The sequence below is a fragment of the Myotis davidii genome, unplaced genomic scaffold (genome assembly GCF_000327345.1).
Source record: "Myotis davidii unplaced genomic scaffold, ASM32734v1 scaffold93, whole genome shotgun sequence".
Classification (NCBI taxonomy): domain Eukaryota; kingdom Metazoa; phylum Chordata; class Mammalia; order Chiroptera; family Vespertilionidae; genus Myotis; species Myotis davidii.
Genome location: NW_006292095.1, coordinates 8,423,652 through 8,444,571, shown reverse-complemented (window position 1 = coordinate 8,444,571; position 20,920 = coordinate 8,423,652). Strand labels below are relative to the sequence as shown.

At 46.2% G+C, this 20,920-nt stretch overlaps 1 protein-coding gene across 3 annotated transcripts in view; it reads right to left on the bottom strand.

Moving 5' to 3' along the window:
* Nucleotides 1-7,551: 7,551 nt before the first annotated feature.
* RNF122 (ring finger protein 122) overlaps nt 7,552-20,920 on the bottom strand; it is a 13,645-nt gene continuing 276 nt past the window's right edge. The window contains exons 2-6 of one of the 3 annotated variants that reach the window (XM_015565243.1): nt 15,197-15,353; nt 11,327-11,372; nt 10,957-10,998; nt 9,919-9,998; nt 7,552-9,657 (exon numbers count right to left, since the gene is read on the bottom strand). In XM_015565243.1, the coding sequence (XP_015420729.1) occupies nt 9,543-9,657; nt 9,919-9,998; nt 10,957-10,998; nt 11,327-11,372; nt 15,197-15,353 (440 nt within the window). In that variant the 3' untranslated portion in view covers nt 7,552-9,542. Of the gene's footprint in view, nt 9,658-9,918; nt 10,002-10,956; nt 10,999-11,326; nt 11,373-15,196; nt 15,354-20,920 lie in introns of all 3 variants that reach the window. The other 2 variants (XM_006765596.2, XM_015565244.1) reach the window with 2 other exon arrangements.

Sequence of the window (20,920 nt, the reverse complement as noted above, 5' to 3'; positions counted from 1 at the left end):
TCCTTCTGTATGTCCTCTTTGGAAAAGTGTCTATTTAGCTCCTTTGCCCATTTTTTGATTGAATCGTTTATCTTCCTTTTGTTAAGTTCTATGAGTTCATGTAAATTTTGGAGATTAGACCCTTATCGGATATAACATTGGCAAATACATTCTCCCATGCAGTGGGCTTTCTTGTTGTTTTGTTGATAGTTTCTTTTGCTGTTCAGGAGCTTTTTATTTTGATGTAGTCCCATTTGTTTATTTTCTCCTTAGTCTCCATTGCCCTAGGAGCTGTGTTGGTAAAGCTATTGCTACGACATATGTCTGCTATTTTGCTGCCTATGGATTCTTGTAGGATTTTTATGGTTTCCCGTCTTACATTTAAGTCCTTTAGCCATTTTGAGTTTGTTTTTGTGTATGGTGTAAGTTGATGATCTAGTTTCATTTGGCTCCTGTATCATTTTGACATGACTCAGTAGCCTGGATTTCTTCCTTGCTTTCTAGAATGACAGAATTGAATCAGCCATTTTCCCAAAGAGCCCTAGTTCCTTCTAAGGGAAAATGCTATTTAAAGGCTACAGTCCAAACAGTGGGATGCCATTGCTTCAGAGTTTTTATTACTTTTAGGCTTCCGGGCTCCGCAGACACATCTAGGAAATATGTTATTTAGAAAGAGAAAATAAAACATGAATTCATATTGATATTCACAATTCGCATGGAAGATTCCAGGCTTCTACTTTTAAAATATGAGACATATAGCTCTTCTTTTTCACTGAAAATATTATTTCCTAATAATAATATTAATATTATTAGTTACCTACTTTGTCCTAAATATACAGATAAAGGTATTAAGATAAAAAACAACTTAAGATTTCTTGGCTGTTCTTTTTTGTCTTTAGGATGTATCTGGAAAATAATTACAATCAAATACTAGGTTTCAAGACACTTGAAAAAAACCTTTTTATGGCTTTGTGGCCAACTTCATACATAGTTAGATTCATTTATTTTTGTTTCTTTTGAGCCTTTTAGGAATGGCTTTTCTTTTCTCATTCCCTTTTCTTTTTCAAAAAAATATATTTTTATTGATTTCAGAGACAGGAAGGAAGAGAGAGAAACATCCATGATGAGGGAGAAACATTGATCACTTGCCTCCTGCGTGCCCCGCCCCCCACCCCTACCCCCGCCACTTGGGATTAAGCCTGAAAACCAGGCATGTGCCCTGACAGGGAATTGAATCCTGACCTCCTGATTCATGGGTCCACACCACCAGGCTCTCATTCCATTTTCAACACACTCAACTCTGCCTTCACCCCACCAATCAGCAAAACTGCTCTTGTCCAGATCACCAATAACCCCCTCATTGCTAGATTCAGTGGACACTTTCATATCCCTCTAATTTGATTTCTAAGGAACATCTGACCCTTGATCTTTCTCTCCCTAAAGCCTTCTTCTCTTGCTTGTGGTGAGCTCACCCCTCCTGGTCTTCCTTTGACCTCTCTGTCACTCCTTCTCCTCTGCCTTTTCCTGCGCTTGAAAGGTTGTAGTCCTTCAGGACTTGCCATTGACCCTTTTTTCATTGCCGGCCTTGACTCTGGGGGTGCTCTCATGCTCCCCACAGCCTATAACGTGTTCAACTCCCGCTGTGGACCTCCCGCCCAGACCCATGGCTGAGCTTCAGAATCACACATCCCAATTCCTACCTAGCGTCTTCTTTTGTATGTCTTATGAGTAAATTTTATATTTCTGAACTGAAATTTGAATTTCTGAAGGCTTAAAAAGCGTTTCGTTCTATATTTTCATTCCATCTACCCACTCATTTCGCCAGAAATACGACTGTCATTCTTGCTGTTTCCTCCCTCCCCACCTGCAACCTATTAACAAGTTCTATTGACTTTCTCTCTAAGAAATTATTTTTAAAATATATTTTTACTGATTTCAGAGAGGAAAGGAGAAGGAGAGATAGAAGCATCAATGATGAGAGAGAATCATTGATCAGCTGCCTCTTGCAGGCTCCACACTGGGGATCGAGCTCTCAACTGCAAACTGGGTATATGTCCTGACCGGGAATCCAACCATGACCTCCTGGCTCATAGGTCGATGCTCAACCACTGAGCCACGCCAGCCAGACTCTAAAAAATATCTTGAATTCATCAATTTTATTTGCTGCCACTATTACTATCTCACTCCAATTCCTCTTCATTTGACCAGTCCAATAGCCTACCCTTCTTGTCCACCATCCCATCCCTATTAAAAACTTAACTTGTGCCCTGGCTGGTTTGGCTCAGTTGATAGAGCGTCGGCCTGCTGACTGAAGGGTCCCAGGTTTGATTCCAGTAAAGGGCACATGCCCAGGTTGTGGGCTAGATCCCCAGTAGGGGGCGTGCAGGGGGCAGCCGTTCAATGAGTCTCTCTTATCACTGATGTTTCTCTCTCTCTCTCCCTCTCTAAAATTAATTTAAAAAAAAATTTTTTTTAAAGTAAACCCTTAACTCACATAATGTCATTTCCCTGCTTAAATCCCATTATCATAAATTAAAACTCCTTACTGTCACTACTGGGCTCCACCTCACCTGACCCTTGGGTCCCTGCAACCCCATCTTGTCCCTGTATCACTTAGCTCTGGCTGCACTGGAGCTGCTTTCCAACAATCCAAGCTCCATTTTGCCTCAAAGTTCTCACATATGCTCTTTAATCTGGTCTTTCCCCAACTCTTGTCATTCTGGTCTCAGTTTAAATGCCTCTTGCTCAGAAAGGCCTTCCTTGCCTATCTCTCCCACGCCCCACCCCCACCCCAGTTTAATTTAAGTGGGAACTGCATACTATTTCCTGGTTGTCACGTATATACATTGTGTTTGTTTAGTATCTCTCTATCCGGTGAGCATAACTATCTTGGGATAGGGAACATCTTGGTTTTTGTTCATTGGCACGGTGGCTATTTGACTGTAAGGGCAATTAGCCATATCAGACTTCCATACAAATGGCATATTCAGGGGTTTTCAGCTATGACCAATGAAGCAAAGCAAATCAATGTCTGAGTGCAGCACCAGTGACAATGTATGTTCAATAAAGGATGCTGTATTAGGATGGTTAGGGGGAAATACACAAGCTTTCTTATCAACTTTTCATTTAGCCCCCTTATTCAGAGGGAGGGCTAATCCCTATGACTCTAGAAACAAAAATAGCTTATATTTGAGTATCACTTTGAATCTTTTCAAAACATTCTTTGATGTACTCTTTTTAACCACACTCTGAAGCAGTCACTATATTTCCACTTTACAGAGGAGAAATGGCGGCGGCAGCGGGGTCTCCCTGCTAATTAGAGGCAGAGCTGGGCTTAAACCCCATTCTTTGAATTCCAATGCTAGTTTTGTTTATTCCACTATACAAATTAACCTCACAATGAGGAGCAGAAGGGAAAGTACCCATGATTTCCTAAAACAGACGCAGTTCATACTGACTGGCCAGTCAACCTTTTCTCAATACTGAGCTTTGCCCCTTTTACAAACCAGTAACTATGAACAAAAATCACTCAAAACTGCTCTTTCTTCATCTGTGCTGTCATGCATTTCTCTTTTTAAGCCAGACTTTAAAGAAATTACTTCTGTTGTATTCTATAGGTACATTTCACTTTAAGAAACACAAATTTAAATAAAAAAGTCCTAAGATCTTATTTAAAGACTCAACATAGAATTCTTTTTTTATCTTTTAATATATTTCATTGATTTCAGAGAGGAAGAGATAGAAACATCAATGATGGGAGAGAATCATTGATTGGCTGCCTCCTGCACACCTCACACTGGGGATCAAGCCCCAAACCGGGACTTGTGCCCTGACTGGGGATCAAACCATGGCCTCCTGGTTCATAGGTCAACACTCAATCACTGAGCCACACCCGTCAGGCAACATAATTCTTTTAAATAATGAAACATTGAAGGCAATTACACAATTCAGGGCTTAAAATTGCCAGATCACACACAGCAGGATGCTTGTTTCTCAACCTGAATATATGTGTTTTTAACCTCACAAACCTGTAATGAATTTGCTGGATTGCTGGCTTTGCCATATTCTCAACATATAATAAAGGAAAAATTTGCTTCTTTGCAGAATAATTAAGTCGAGGACATTGCATTCTAGCCACAAAGAATTGCAGATTTCCTTCTGTAGGCATTTTTCCTTTCAAAAAGGTTGCTTAAAGTGGTTTTTTAAAGATAATTCTAGCTTGCTGAATTTAGGATGTGGAAAAAGTCCAAAGCAGAAATATTCCATGGCTAATTGTGCAAGCAATATTCCATGGTTAATATGTGTAGTAAGTAAGGGTAGGTGTCCTACACTGTTGATGATGCACACCCCCTCCCCCTTGACACACAACACATAATTTAGCAAAGTGAAAAGTTACCAGGGGCAGCGAAGAACCCTTTAGTACCATCACCACATTTTAAATGTAAAATGATTTCATATTTGAGTTCTTTTTCCCATCCAAACACTAACCAGGCCCAACCCTGCTTGGCCGACAAGATCAGATGAGATAGGATGTGTTAAGGGTGCTATGGCTATAGACCTGAGTTCTTTCTAAAATCGCCATGAAGTCATAGCTACTTTTCAGAATTTATCAGCAAGTTATCAGAAAGTGGATATCTTCATATTCAAGGCAGATTTCTCATTGTTCTCAGTTCACTTGCAAATAAGATGTTAGCCGTAAAATTTAATACAAGACATGTACCGCTATCTGAAGGCTGCTTTGAAATGCCTTGAAAAATACACTGACTAGCCCTGGCTGGTGCAGCTCAGTTGGTTGGCGCCTCATCCCCTACACCAAATTGGTGGGTTCGATTCCCAGTCAGGGCATATACCCAAGTTTTGGGTTCAATCCCCACTTGGGGAAGGCACAGGAGGTAACTGACCAATGTTTCTTCCATCCAGGTCTCTCTAAAAATCAATAAAAAAAACATATCCTCAGATGAGGATTAAAAAAAGTTAATTAAAGCTAGATGGATGATATGGGATAAAATATAACAAAATGTTTAATGCAGAATGCAGGTGGTTCACACTAAAACTCTTCAACCTGAGAAGAATAAATGTGGCAGGTCCCAAGGATAGTAGGCACCTGCAACGTAGCTCCCAGGTAGCATTCTGAGATGGTATCAGTAGAGACAACCATGTGAGACCTGGACAGCCTGGGCCCTTGACACCTATACCAGCTTCTCACACAGCAAACTGGGCAGGATGATAGATGCAGAGTCTTTGGGGACTCAGAGAACAAGCAGCCAAGTGGTTAGAGTGTATACAGAAGGAAGGGTTGATCTGTGTCACTGAGACTCGTGAATTATTCTGAGAGGAAAGAGCACTGCAGATGGGGAGAAAGTGGGTGGCTCAAAGGTCAAGGGCAATTTAAAGGTTAGAAACCAATACATTTCTGGAAGTCTGAGTTTGCAGTGGAGATTCATGCTTACAACATAATATTAAAGACCACCACCAAGTTCTTGGTCTTTAATCATCCAGGTTTAAAATACTCTACTGGGGATGTGCCCGCAACCCAGGTACATGCCCTTGACCGGAATCGAACCCGGGACCTTTTAGTCCGCAGGCCGATGCTCTATCCACCAAGCCAAACCGGTTTCGGCTCCAGGAACTTTTTATAGCTTGTCTCTTTTTCTGCAAACAAGACCCAACAAAATGTATCCTTGTGCCTGCTGGAGCTGTGGAGTTCCCCTTCATCGACAGAGCACATGCCCTAGTTTGTTGTTGAGACTGTTACATAGAGACAGAATCAGAAGCCATGCCAAGGCCCAAAGGTGACCTTTGGTCACGTCCTGTCTATATAGTTTGCCAGTTTATCACAGGAGGAATTGAATGGGTATGTTTTCAAAAACATAGAGGATCCAATGCTGTTGATGGTCTGAGGCATGGAAAACAAGTTTAACTTGTTTTCATGAGTGACATTTGTTGTATAAGCCTGCACGACTCATCAGTTTGTCCTGGTTTTAACAGAAGATTCACCTGTGAGTGAGGGATATGGTCAAGGTCATCAAAGATATTATGACGCCCAGACAGAAGAGGGTGGTAGAATGGAGGGCAGAGGTTGGCTTCAGCTTAGGGGGTCAATCATTGCAAAGCTGGGGAGGCTTACCAGGCCCTAGTGAGAATGGAAAAAGGCCAGATGAGAAATGGGTGACTTTGAATTGAAATGGAAAGATTGATGGGAGGGAAAGAAGGGGGAACAGAAGGGCCAATTCTTCAAGACACCCATTGTCCCAATCTATCAAAGTCAGTGATTTGCAAATTCTGCTTTGAGCTTCTCACCTTCACTTTAATCACCAACTTTGTAAATGGTTGATCCATTTAAGTTTCTTTAAAAGACACAACCCACTGTGGAGTTAAAAAAAAAAAAATCCATGGTCCTAGATAATGGCAAGCAAAAAAATCATTTGACGATTATCTGCGGCTTTGTCCTTTATGACTGCATCAGCCCAGGACTTATAGAACCTGCTGCTTTATCTTCAAGGAACACAACCTGCCTCCAAAGCTATGTTTGTCAAAGCCAACACTGAACTTAGATCTGTACAATCTGGGTTTGTGCCTTGGTGCTGATGCTTATCTGTGTAATTATGAGTAAGCCATTCATTTGCTTTTGTCCACACTCTATCTTGAACTCAGAGGGGTACACACAGAAAAGAAAGCAAATTGTATTTTTGTGAAAGAACTTGGTGGCTAGGTGCTCATTATCTGGTACACATGATTATCAGCTAGCTTCTTTCAGTTCTGTTCCCTTTGAAACACGTTTGCAATGCAAACTCCTTTTCAGTAATGGGAACAGTACCAGGTATAGTGTAGCTGCCCATGAATATTTCGTGTAAAGAAAAATATAGGCTTAGTGCCCAGATCTTTTAGAAGAATGATCTAAAGAAACGTTAGGAATCTCCGTCTATCACGTCTGAGGTTCCTGGCAGCACACAGGACACCCTGCACAACTCCACACTGAATTGTTTGCACTCTCTGGCACACAACAGGCCGTTGAATCCTGGGATGCTTTTGTCCATATCACTCTCAAGACTCAGCTCAGGTATCCTCTTCCTGCAGAAACCCTTTCTGTCCTGGATTTCCACACCGAGTTAAGGGTCTCTCTACCACAACAAACTTGCTGACCCAAAATACTGTGATTGCACCCTTTCCCAAGGTAAGGATTGTTCCCTCACACAGTGTCTGGCACAGATGGCAGCAGCCCTAGGAATGCTGACCTGAGTAACAAGACCACACTAATGACTCTAAATTTGGGACTATTTCACTTGTGATTGGTTACTAATAATTCACATTTGACCAGGCAAAACATATCTAGTTTCCCCCTCTGGAGTCCCATCCTGCCTAGCTGTCCTGAAGCACTGAGAGTAATACAAGGCAACTTTACACTGTCATTTTGATTCCAGGACAATGGTATTTGAGTTCTCAGACATTTTAGTGCCAACATTTTAATGACAACATGCCAAACCTGGATTTCCCTTGAGAGGAAGGGGAAATGGTGAGGGAGGAGCAAGTAGATGAAGCCAGCCTGCAGACCACTGGCTTCCCCGCCTGCAGCAGGAGCTAGAGGAAGGGCTTTGCTTTGCTTTGCGTAGGAAATGCATTTTATTCCTACATTAAAGCAAGCTGGCAGGACTAGAGGGAGAAGTGGTGCCCCGATGAAGGAAAGACCAGGCCTCATAGGGTTGGCAGCAGCAGGCAGGGCGTATAGAGGCATTAAGGAAGATAGAATTACCCCTGGAGGTGTGAAATGGGAAAAACAGGCACATCCTCAGGCAAAGGTCCCCCCCTGAGATGCCCCAGCTGCACCTCAGATCTGTCCAGCCTGAGCACCGACTGTGCCAAGAGCCTCCATGGTACAATTACAGGGGTGAGGGTGTCACCTACTCCTGGGCCTGGCCCCTCTGGGCACATGGGCATCTCTTGCATGCCCGTGACCCACCACTCCAAACGCTTCTCCTGTACACAGTACCCAGGGCTTGCCCCCTGGGATGACCATTGGCACTAATCTCTTTCACCAAGCAGGGTGACCACAGCCCAGTTGTTCCTGCCACTCTCAATCCATCTTGCATATCCATTATTGACACATCACCCCCTTGGGACACAGAGAGCAAAGTGGCATGATATGGGGTCCAAGATCTGAGTGCGCACAGGGGCATCGAATGTCAAGTCCTATTTCCAGATGTGGCATAGGGTAAGGTAGGTCAGTGATTGTCAGCTAACGGTAAGAAAAAAGTATAAGGGAAAAGAGATCAAGCCTCCGTGGTAGCAACCTAGACCTCTTTGGTTGCGTTAAGAGCACAACAGCTTTAAATACAAGTAGAATTCTACTGCGTCTTAGTTGGCAGAACGGTATGGTGGCATACACCAACTTTCTTTAAAAATATTCTAGAAATCCAATGAGCCTGGCTTATTCAGGTCATAAAGTACATTGACATTAGTCCCAACCTGTGCTGTACAGGCAGTAATCTATGGCCAATTTTTCTTTTTAAGGGTTAGGAAACTGTGTGTGTGTGTGTGTTTGATTTGAATGTGGGGAAGTGAGAAGCAGCAGTTACAGAACTTTGTTCCTTATTGGTGGAAAAAAGCCAACAGACACAGGCCACAACCACAGCCAAAAGGTTAGAGAAACTTGTTATTAAATTTAATTTTCTTTAAATACATACCTTCTCCCACCCTCACCCACTCTGGGGAGGAACGGAACCCCCCACCCCCTCCATTCCATATATAAATCCTGAGATGGTGAGGATGAAGTATAAAAATACTATTTACAAGGGGAAGAAGGTGTCTGTTGCTACCTTCACCTTCAGACACCCCCTACCTCAGGTCCCCTTTGCTCCTTTAGAAAAAGCCCCTGGAAATCCGTGTGAGTGTAGAACAAGCCCTTCCTCTGGAGGGGCACTCAGACTCCAACGTGGACTAGGAAGCTCCGAGATTGACGGAGGAAGAGAGCGAATGGATAGCACCGCAGACCCTAGCAGGGGGAGGGATGGCCCTCCCTTACCCTGTAGCCAGGCTGGCCAGCCAGCCTTTGTTCCCATAGGTCCCATGTAAACATTGACTTTGCTTTGTTATGTCCCTGCTCTTCCTAATTTCCTACAGAGCCTCCCTCACTTCCACTGGAGGCACTTGGTTCCTTGATCTTTTCTTCCTTCCCTTCTAACCTTCTGATGGAAGGAGTGGGGGACAGGGGAGGACAGAGCCCATCTCATCCCTTTGTGGTCATATGGTCTCTATCTCTACTGTGTGCTTCAAGGGTGATTCTTCCCCCAGAGCAGGGTCAGGCAGGGAAATCATCCAGTACCAGGATACGTTGGTCATGATGGGCGATGCTTTCAGTACTAAGTAGCAGGGAAGAAGACTTCAGGAGGCAGGAAGAAGGGGCAAGTCTGGCCTCTCACTGATGGTGGGAGACCAGCCCTGTACTACCTCCCTTCAGGTAGGCATGACCATTATCACCCAACAGTCTTGTTCATTGCAGCTGTGCAGAGGGACCAGGCACCCATGAGGCAAGACGTCTTCTCCAGGCCTTGATGTAAAGGCAGCCCTCACACCAGCTCATCCAATAGGATTCCGATGCTCTGAGTGGCCTCGGAGGGGCCAGCGATGGGCTTGTTACACATGGGGCAGACGCAGCGTACTTCTAGCCACTTCACCAGACACCTGTGGGCAACAGAAGACGTGAGATACCTCAACCTGCTCTGGCCGGCTATCATTCAGAGTCCAGCTGTTTCTCAGACCCAGACCATCCTATCCTTACTGCAATCGAACCTCTCCCTTTTGCCTGCTGTCCAGACAGGCTGTAGGACATTGCTGACAAGGGGGAGGTGGGAGGAGGTAGAGATCGTAGGTTCTAGAAGACATTTCCTGTTTATTTCTTTTAAAAGGCACCCCCAGGCACACATCCCCACTGTGGACACTTACTTCCGATGAAAGGCATGCTGGCACGGGAGCACACCTAGCTCATCCTTCCCCTTGAAGTCTTCCAGACAGACTGCACAGGTCTGCTGTGGAGAGCAAGGGGCAGGGGCAGTGTGAGATCGGGCAAGAACCCCACTCACCACCCTGAACACACATTATCGCCAACCCACAGTCCCACAGGTTTCCGTTGGGCAGTGCTATTCTAGAAGAATGGTTTTTAATGCTTTCTAGCCTAGCACATTTAGCAAGGGGACATGTCTCAATAATGAGAGGTAAGGTGAGGGTATGTGGTCGGTTACCTTCTTTAAATCCAGCCTTCTGTCCATATAGATGAACCCCCTCAATCTCAACTGAATTACTCTTCTAGAAGAGGGCTTGGGAAACATCTGAACTTGTTGAGATATAAAAAACAGGGGCAGCCCTAGTTGGTTTGGCTTAGTGGATAGAATGTCGACCTTCAGACTGAAGGGCCCGGTTTCGATTCTGGTCAAGGGAAGGCTTGATCCCCAGTAAGGGGCATGCAGGAGGCAGCTGATCAGTGATTCTCTCTCATCATTAATGCTTCTATCTCTCTCTCCCTTTCCCTTCCTCTTTGAAATCAATAAAAATATATTTAAAAACAGGGACAAAATGGGTTCATTTCTCAGTAATCTTGTGTCTGATGATATCTGGGACGCTCTCTTCTCCAAACAACCACAAACACTGTGTGCAGGAGGTCCTGGTTATGGAAGGAAGCTTTGGGCAGTGAGTTAGGTAACCTCCAGGCACAGGTGGGAAAGGGGTAGGAATGGCCTATTCCTAAAGAGTCAGAGTGCAGGGGAACCCAGGATTTATTGGGTGTGGGCAGAGTAATGGGGGGACAGGGAGGAACCACAGGCATGGACACACTACTTAGATCCATAGTCTGCCAGGGCAGAGTAAATATACAAGGGTAAAATGACCTTCTTTTCAGAGGTTCCCGAACGGGCCCAGGCTGAAAGCTGAAGGTGCCCTGTGCTTTACCCACGGGGGCCCTCCCACTTGGCTTCCCAACACACTCACCCCATATAATTGTGACTTCTTGGCATCCCCTTTAAGCACCACCTGGGAACAAAGGAGGCAGCATGGTGTCCAAAGAAGACAATCACGAGGCCAGGTGGTATCAACCAATGAGGGAAGTCCCCAGCTCTGCACAGGATCCTCCTCCCCTTCTGCCTTCTCCCTCCCTCCCTCCCCCCTGCCCCCTTCTATTAAGGGGGTGCTCTGGGCACTGCCTAGGCCAAGGACAGTGAAAGGATTTAACCCCGGAGAAGGCCAGAGGGGAGGCTGAGGGGGATTCCAGGCCAGGACAGCTTAAGCTTCTTCTCGTCTTCTGTCTCTAGCAGGACAAGGAGCAGAGGAGGAAGTCTCAGGGAAAGATGCGGTGCTTTACCTCCTTATATCCGTATCGTTCACTCTGCGCCTGGTTCCGCAGTTTGCTGGAGAAAAAGAAAGGGAGAGAAGCTGTCACTATGGCACCAACAGAGCCATTCAAAGTAGGAGAGGCAGGCGGGCTGCCTGGCTTCTTCTGGGGGTGGGGACAGGTGGCTGCTCACAGGGGTGGCTCACCCTATAGAGGCCATGGAGTAGGGTTTGGACCTATGTGGGTCACCCAGAGTGAATTAAGGACTCAGGCTCAACAGCCTCAAAATTTTCTGCAAGTGCCACCGACTGGAGGATTCCCTCTTCCTGCATTTCTCAGGAGGTAAAGTCCTGCAGGCTCCCAAACCCTATAGATTAACAATTACCGAGTGTAGAGAAGTTAGATAGTCTTAAAAGGGCTATTTCCATTAAGCTAGGGAAGCAGGATAAAGAAGTGTCTGTTGGCCGTGGGGGACGTTCTGCCTGGAGAACACAGTATTCTGGAAACAGCACTCTCCCCTCACGGTGCCAGGAAAACACAGGCGAGCCCTTCTTTGTTTGCTCCTTTTTGTTTCAAGCTGGTGGCCTGCATGCTGCCTCTCTCAAGAGCCAAAACCTGGCACGCGTTACTAAAGGCAACGGCACACCATTACCGGGGACTTGCTGTGCCCCGATCCCCCACTAACATATTCATGTACATGCCCATCGACTCCAAACAGCTTCAGAGGGACAGGCTTCCGTGTCCACAGATGAGGGGAAAGGAAGTCCAGAGAAGTAACTTGCTCAAACTTCAGAGCCAGTTGGCAGCATTTGAATGAAAGTCTATCTGATTACAGAGCCCGAGCTCTTTAACACAAAATGTGGCCTGTTTCACCAATTAGGTGAGCACTCCATTGTCGGGGGCCTGGCCAGGCCATATGTGCCTGGATCCTCTAAAGAACGAACTCCAATCCAAGTGGCTCCTGCCACAGGGCTGAGGCCTGGGCAGCACATCTGTCCCCTTTCTCTCCCCTCTTCGGAGGGTTCCTAAAGTGGAGGGGTGGATAAAGGCCTCCTCAGGGCTCCCACTGCCCCATCCTTCACTTTGCACTTTCATATGTTCACAGGCATCTCTGTCCCCACGTCCCAGTGAGAAGGGCGGGAAGGATGCATCCAAAGCTTACATACCTGCCAGCCGACAGACACTGGGGAGAGAAGGAATGTTCAGTCGGGTGTGCTTACAGCCACCTTCTGAGGGAGACAGCCACTCTGAGCAGGTATGAGCAGAGTGACTAAGGAAGCGGTGAGGAGCCTGCTTCTTAACCAGAGAATGACCCCTCATTGTGAGCCTCAATGCAACATGGCTATTATGTCGCTGTACGGGCGGATGCCTGGGGTGCCCTCCTTTTAATGGTCTTATCCGAGGAAACTCCAGAAGCCTGCCTCTCGGAGCCCAGGACGCTCAGAACACTGAAGGGCTTAACGCTACACCTGCAGCCTGCATGCAGATTTCTGGATCAGGAAGCTTTAGTGTGATGAAACGGGGCCAAACAGGTTGCAAAAGGAAACAAAACAAGAAAACAAAGATGCCGGGCCATCCCAGCAGGGGATATGGTGCCAACAACATTGGACAGGTGGCCCTTTCAGCTGATGGGTGAGCAAAGTAGCTAAAAATACCCCGATTTCAATGACACCATTTCCAGCCACTGCCAGTGAGCTCTCCCTTTGCTTCTGTTCCCTTTTGGAACAAACAATGCAACCAGGTCCTGAAAATAATTGCTCCTTTCCTGCCTGTGTGTACTTCACTGGCCCCTCCATCCTGTGGGGGGCAGAGATCAGCCCTTTGGGGGCTGGGGGAGAATGAGTGTGGGGGAGCTGGGAGTGGAGGCTGGTGTTGGCCAATTAGCTCACCAGGTCACGAGCCGGGGTCACAGGCCTATTTTGGCTGAGGAGGAAACCAAGAAGCAGGGAGAGGAAGTGGCTTCTGCACTTGTGTGTCTTTCTATATATAGACGCCCACAGGCTGCCACACACCAGTGAGCCTCTGGAGCCATGAGACTGCGGGGTGGGCTGGCTCGGAGCGGGCTGCAGAGCAGAGTGGGGTGGTGCAGGGGCAGATGACGGCAGAAGGGACAGGTGGTGCCGAGCAGCCCTGCCACGGGAAAGCTTTTGGCACCGTGCGGTTCTGTCGCTCTGTTCCTTCAGGCCAGCCAAACAAAAATTAATCAGCCATCCCCAGCTCCTAGCCTCTCTTCCTGCAGACACCCAATCTTTAGCTGTAAAGAGGTGGCCACAGCCACAGTTCCCCTCCACTTCACAGTCAAGGAGTAAGAATCAGCCATTTATAAAGTGGACTCATACCTAAACTGCAGGGATGTTCTGAGGATTAAGTGAGCTAAGTATTTTACAAAATGCTAACCATGATGTCTGGTATGCAGGTGGCACTTGGTAAAGAATAGCTAAAAATCTAAGGTTACACCCATTAGGGGTAGAATTAGGAAATGAACCCTGGTGGTCATCTACTTAGTGGCCCAGAGTGATTTTCTAGGATTTCTTCACTTGGTCACCTGTGCAGCTTGGCATATGTGAGCTCGTGTGTGTGTGTAAAGGGACCAAGTGGAGTTGGCTTTACAGACTCCTCCAGCATCATACACAAATCTTTGGTATTGGAATGTGTCCACCTTCAGCCTCTGGGAACTGCACATTTGCTCGAGATGAGAAGATGGAAGTGACTGGTGGTCAGGCAGATGGAAGTTTGAGGAACAAAACTCAGGCTTGGGGCAATACCAGAAACCTATCCTCACCCCCCGCTTAATAGTGAGATGCAAATTCTAGACACAATTGTACAAGAGGAAAAAAACAAAAGTATTTACAGAAGATAGTGGCTTCAGTGGAAAATTCTAGTTGTAGGGACTTTTTAAAGTTCTGAGAAAGAACCGAGAGCACTGGGGTGCAGGCCTGCAGGCACTTCCTCCTCTTAGAGATCTTCCAGCCTGAAGAATAGGACAAGCACCTTCTCTAGCCTCCTTCTGGGTGAAGGACTCAAATCCACCAGGACGCCTCAGTAGGGAACCAGATCTCCTTCCTCTGTCTTAATTTCATCTTCTTAGATGATTTGATCAGACACTAGCCTAGACTCCAGCTGACATCTACTCAAGCATTTGTGGGGGTTAGTTATCACAATGGCTCTAGCATGTTCTGCTAGTCAGAGGCGCTCAGCACTCCCCAATATACAGCGAAGAATGACTAACACCAAAAGAGTGCTCTTGTTAGAAATGACTCTAATTTCCAGTCTAAATTCCAGTTATGTCCCACATTTTTGGTAGGAAATAGCCACAGTTCCCATGTCTTATCACCAGGAGAAGAAACAGTTCCTGGAGAAACTCCAGTCCTTCCCTGGGTCCCTGTGCACTAAGGGAGGCTTTTAGTTTTTTTCACTCTCAAAAATAAGGGCTCCAAGGCAGAATAAACAAGCAGATCTCCAGACACCAGCTGGCTAATATTAGCATCTGCTGGACATAGAAAGATTTCCCAGGAGGACAGAGGTACGTGCCGCTGGTGTAACTCATGCCTACTTATCCCCAGCTACCCAGAGGGTGTGAGTGGGAAGAGAGACAGTTAAAGGACCATCAATGACATTACTTTGTCAGACAGTAAGCCTGACAACCTTAGCATAACTGGCCAAGAGGCAGGATGCAGCCCAACCCATAGTGACCTTATATGCTCTGGGACAACTTGATAGGCTGATGTAAACAGAAACACTAGGCCTCGGGGGCCCAGTCAAGGACTGGCTAAGTCCTGTCTTTCAAGCAGGACACCCGCTGGAAGCCAGTGACCATTGTTAAGCCTCGCTCAGCTCACCCTACCCCTGGCTGCCTCCTCCCTGACTCCCCCATTCCAGGTCAGCCAGTGAGTCACTCACCTGATGAAGTAACAGCAGAAGATGAGGCTGAGCATGAAGACAAAGATGCCTGTACCAAAGATGACCATGTAGATGTTCAGAGGAAGGTCTTGGAAACTGATGGGTGGCATTGAGCAGGACTTGTTAGTACTAACCAGTCCCAGGCCGCAGAAACACCCTGCAGAGAAAGGGGGAGGAAAAATAATACTATTCTAGTGGGAACTGTACCTCTGGGGCTGATGTACTCTGTGTCAGCAAAGACGGAGAGAGAACTGGCAGACTCTGGGCTCCTAAACCTCTGATTCCAGGGCTTAAGTTCATGTTCTAGTTCTAATACTTACTAGCTATGTGATCATGGGACAAGTAACCAATCTATGAAAACTACACACAGTACTTAAAGCTGCATTCCCCATCTTGGGAGGTGGGGTGGAGGCGGCGGGGTGGGGTGGATGTCAAGATTTCAGGCAATGGGCAGAAAAATGGAAATACTTCCTTCAGTTAGAGCCCATATGGTGCAGCAGCAAAATGAAGAACCTTAGGTGAGGAAATGGATATTTGGGCTCTAAACTCTGTTTCTTCCTAGCTACGTGACCTTTTATGAGGTTACTTCACTAAGCTTCACTCTGTTATGTGAAAACAAGGAAAATACAGAGAGGACCAAAAAAAAAAAAAAATACATAGAGAACCAGCATTAAGAAATATGCTTTGTAGCCTAGCTGGCTTGGCTCAGTGGATAGAGCACCGGCCTATGGATTTAAGGGTTGTGGGTTTGATTCCGGTCAAGGGCACATATGCCTGGGTTGCAGGCTTGATCCCCAGTGGGAGGCATGCCGGAGGCAGCTGATCAATGATTCTCTCTCATCATCGATGTTTCTATCTCTCTCTCCCTCTCCCCTCCTCTCTGAAATCAATAAAAATATATTTTTTAAAAAAGAAATATGCTTTGTAAATTGCAAAGTGCAACCCCAAAGGTCATTTGTCATTATGAAGCCACCTGCTCCAGGAGACAAGCTGCAATAGGACCAAAATAGAAATTATTCATTCCAAGGCTGAGTTCCAGAAAGTGGGGTGGGGGTTGCAGTTTACTCTTACTGTCTACTGTCCTGGTTTCTACTCAAAGCCTCACTGTGCAGTCTCGTAGTAGCAGTGATATTCCCTGGAGCTTATTTGAAATGCAGAGTATTGGGCCCACCCGAGAAGAAATGAATCAGAATCTACACATTAACAAGGTCCTCAGCCCTATGCATTCAGCTCGGGAAGCCCACTAGCTGCTTCCCTTCTCACATGACCTCAGGGGTATCCTGGTTGGTCTACCAACTGTGATAGTCGTCTTCCCCTTGCCAGGGTTTTGTGTTGAGGTAGGTGTGTGACAGGATTCTGGCCAATGAAACACAGAGAAATGTCTGCTGAAAAAGGGAAGCTTTTTCTTTTTTTTTTTTTTTGGTCATGTCTGCTCAAAACACCTGTCCTGGTGGCAGCCAAGTTATAGCTGGAAAGAGAGCAGTTCAATATAAAGCCTGTGGCAGGGGAAACAAAGAGGAGGAAAGATTTCATCAGTTGAGTTGCTAGATTAGCCAGTGCTGGAGCCATTCTCTATCTTGGGACTACTGGTTCTGACAGTTTAACCATAAGGAAAAAGGGGAGAAAAAAAAAGATAGGATATAAGCAATAAACTGGTTGAGTGTTTATTCATGCTTGCAGGCAAAAATATCATAGTGATCCAAAAGATAAGCATAACATTCTTGTTTCAGAATGTGGTGAGACAAGCAAACGAGAATTTACCATATACCTGCTACATCCCAGGCATATTCTCATGCTACCAGTTTAATTTTAAAAAGAATCATTGAACTGTCTATATTCCAACAGTTAACAAGGCCTGGCTCCAAAGTCCTCTGTACTCGAACCCTCAACATGGGTTTTAGGAACTTTCCTGACATTTTGGTTACGAGCCAGAACCCATTAATATATACTTCAGAATTCTGCATTATAATTACCAGAGCTACAGTTCAGCAGAAGTCTGGCTTGAAAGATGAAGTCATCTTTGATGTACTTCTCATACCTCTCTTCATCCCCTAGATCGATCCAGTGACCATATAATGAGCCTCCCTCCAAACCTCTTTCATATATTGTGCCCAATTCTATTGCCAAGTCCCTATTCCAAACAGAGGTTAGGCCCAATTCTATTCCAAGTCCCTATCCAGTCGCCTAATTGATGTCTAGTCCCTCCTCTAATTTAGCCCACATGGCTCTCATATCATCCTACTCTGTTTCTATCATGAATTTCCCAAACTCATGACTGGCTTAAATTCCTCTTAACCATGTGTGCACTGGGTCCCTTCTTAACCTTCCCACCAATGTCCTCCAGCACCACCCCATGTGGGCCTGTCTCCTCACTACTTCTCGCCCAACTTTGTACTCACCGCCCCATGCCTTTGTTCATCAGCTTCACCTGCCTGAAACTCCCTGCCTTCCTAAAATCCACCACACTTGGTCTTTGTGATATTCCAGGGACCCTCTCTTCCCAGAATTCTATGTGCTCACAGCTCTATCACATGTTCTGGCTCTTGAATACTTAGTAATTGTCTTACATTGCCCAGTTGTTTCTAGCATCAACTTAATTCAAACATACATTAAGCATTGATTATATGACAAGCACCATGATAGAAACTGAAGATAAATGAGTAGATGGTTTTACCTTCTAGGGAAGAAGAAAGCCACAAAGGTGTTTTTTGTTTGTTTGTTTGTTTTAATATATTTTTATTGATTTTTTACAGAGAGGAAGGGAGAGAGATAGAGAGCCAGAAACATCGATGAGAGAGAAACATCGATCAGCTGCCTCCTGCACATCTCCCACTGGGGATGTGCCCGCAACCTTTCAGTCCGCAGGCCGACGCTCCATCCACTGAGCCAAACCGGTTTCGGCTGTTTTTTGTTTTGTTTTTGTTAATCCTTATGCAAGGATATGTTTCCCATTGATTTTTTTTTTTAAGAGAGATACAGTGGAAGGGAGGGAGAGAGACAGAGAGAAACATTGATTGGTTGCCTTCCTGCAACCAAGGTATGTGCCCTTGACTGGGAATCAAACCCAAGATCCTTCAGTCTGAGAGCCAACACTCTAAACCAGGGGTGGGCAAACTTTTTGACTCGAGGGCCACAATGGGTTCTTAAACTGGACCGGAGGGCCGGAATAAAAGCATGGATGGAGTGTTTGTGTGAACTAATATAAATTCAAAGTAAACATCATTACATAAAAGGGTACGGTCTTTTTTTTCAATAGTTTTATTCATTTCAAACCGGCCGGATGGATCCGGCCCGTGGGCCGTACTTTGCCCACGGCTGCTCTAAACACTGAGCCAAACCAGCAAGGGCCAGACAAAAAGGTTTTCACCATACAAAACGAAGCACAGAGGAGGTGCAACTATAATCCTAAGATCAGAGATGAAAGTCCTTAAAAACCTGAATGCTCTGAGGTCTGAGGAAAGCAATTTGGATATTTTCCAGTGCCTAGTCTAGTGTTTGGCTGGTTCTCAAAAACTAGTTAACAGATAAATAACTCCTAATTTTCTCAAACCCTGGCACCTTGGCAGAAACTCACACTCAGAAGTAAGTAGACTGATGTTTGGGAAAATTGCCTAGAAACTGCCCTCAGCTGAATGGATGACCAGTCAATGAACAAGTATTGTTGAAGGCCTGATTTACGCAATGACCTACACATTGTGGGTAAACAAAAAGTAAAGAAGTAATTCTTATCCTGAAAGATTTTTTTATTAAGCTGAAAACAATGGAATAATTAGCTACTAAACTTTGCTATGCCCAACAATAAGCCCTTGCTTCTAGTCTCCAGCAGGGTTTAGAAAGTTTTCACCACCCCTCCACTCAAATATTTGCTCGATGGACCAAAGGAAATCAAATTTTCTTGAAGACATCATGGTGGACTGAGTCTATTCTGGAGAAGGGTCTTAGGGCTTCCCTTCAAGAAACTGTGTCCGCAATATCAATGAGGCCTTCCTCCCAACAAGAACAACTCCATCCCTCCCTGCCCCCAACACTATTTGATGCTATAAGAGGACCTAACCGCAAATCTGCCTTGACTCTGTATGCATTCTTTTACAGGTTGGATTCTGGTGTCTTTGGGGTTCCAAAGAATCTCACTTGGTTTCCTATTCTGGGAGCTCCCAGTGGGGTGACAGTAGCTATTGTAGAGGACTTGTGTATGCACTCTGCAGGCACTTTGGCCTCAGCAGTCCATCTTCATCATCTTCTCTTGTCTGATAACCCAAGATTGAGTCACTCAGCTTAGGACTCTTATGGGATGGGGGTGTAGGTGAGAAGAGCTTCATAGCCAAGAGATGGTCCATTTGCTTGGATGGTGAAGTTTTCCTCTAAAAGTTGGACAGAACACCAACCCCAGGAAAGAGGGGATTCAGAGGTTTTTCACAAAACGGTGGGGAGAGGGATTGCTTCTTCATTGGAGTCAAAGAACAGGATCTCTCAGTCACTAAGAAGTGAACAGAGGAAGCAGCGTGTCCTCTGCTGGCCTAAGAACCTCTCTGAAAAAGGGCTGCCCAGAAGAAAGGCCAGTGTGCCTGACAACCCCTCCCCGCCCCCTCCGCCGTTCTTCTTCTGAAGTCTCTTCCCCATTGTCTCAGCCGACCTATGCAAGCCCTGACATCAGGTTTCATCTCCGTGAGTGGGCTGGGAGTGGGAATGACGTCAAGAGAAGGGCTGGCCAAGAAAGACCAGAGACTCTGGGAAATGCCTCCTTCCCAGCCGAAGGAATCTTTCCCAGATGCCGGGATACACAGTTCGTTCGGCCTCACCCCCGTCTTCCGCCCCCTCTCCCGCAATGCCCGCCTATCACAGAGCTTGGTTCACTGTCAGGAAATTAGATACTACTTGCAAGAGGAAGGGGGTGGGGGAGGGCATTCTTACACATGCTGCCCAAACCTTGCCTTAAAACAAAAGCCTCTTGAAATAATTAATCCAAGACCTAGCAAGAGGGAGCCTGCTTTCAGAATGAATTTTTCCTAACTAGCCAGTTTGCCACACTCAGAGATAAGACTAGGTCTCCCCCTACCCCAACTCTACAAGCGTTACAAGTAGGCGGTCAAGATCCCAGGACCATTAGAGAGTATTAGTATTCAAGGTTTTGAACGGATCCCTGAGAAAGGCCCCCAGTTCAATTAGCTTGGGTGAGGAATCAGACCCACGCCCAACCTGTTATCTCCTGAACCGCAAAGGAAGCCTCAGATGAGATAAATTTAGCATCACCCGGGGGTTGGGAGGGTGGCTAGTGAATGAGGTGGTTGGGTCTGGCGGTGAAAACTCCACCATGAGGCTCCTGGGACCAGATTAGCCTGCGCCCAGGGGTAACCGAGCTCCGAGATACGTATCTGCGAAGCGTTATCAACTCCATAAAGCCACGCTCTTTAACCCGGCGTCTCCCACGGGCACAGAGCCCCATCGCAGCCAGTGCGAGGCCAACAAAGACACCAAGGAAGCCACCCCCGGCCGGGCCCGCACGCAGCATTGTGTGCACATTTCATAGCCTGCAAAGTTTCAGCCCGGGAACTTGAGCTCCCTCTAGTCTAGGAGATTCTAGCCCGAGCGCGGATTTCAGGCTCCTCCGACAATCACAACAAAGAACAGACTGGGAGCGCACAAAGGCAGGGGAAGGGGTAGGAGAGCGAAGCCGCCACACAAAGGCCGCGAACCCCTCGGCTCCCACGCCCCCGCCGCCGCCGC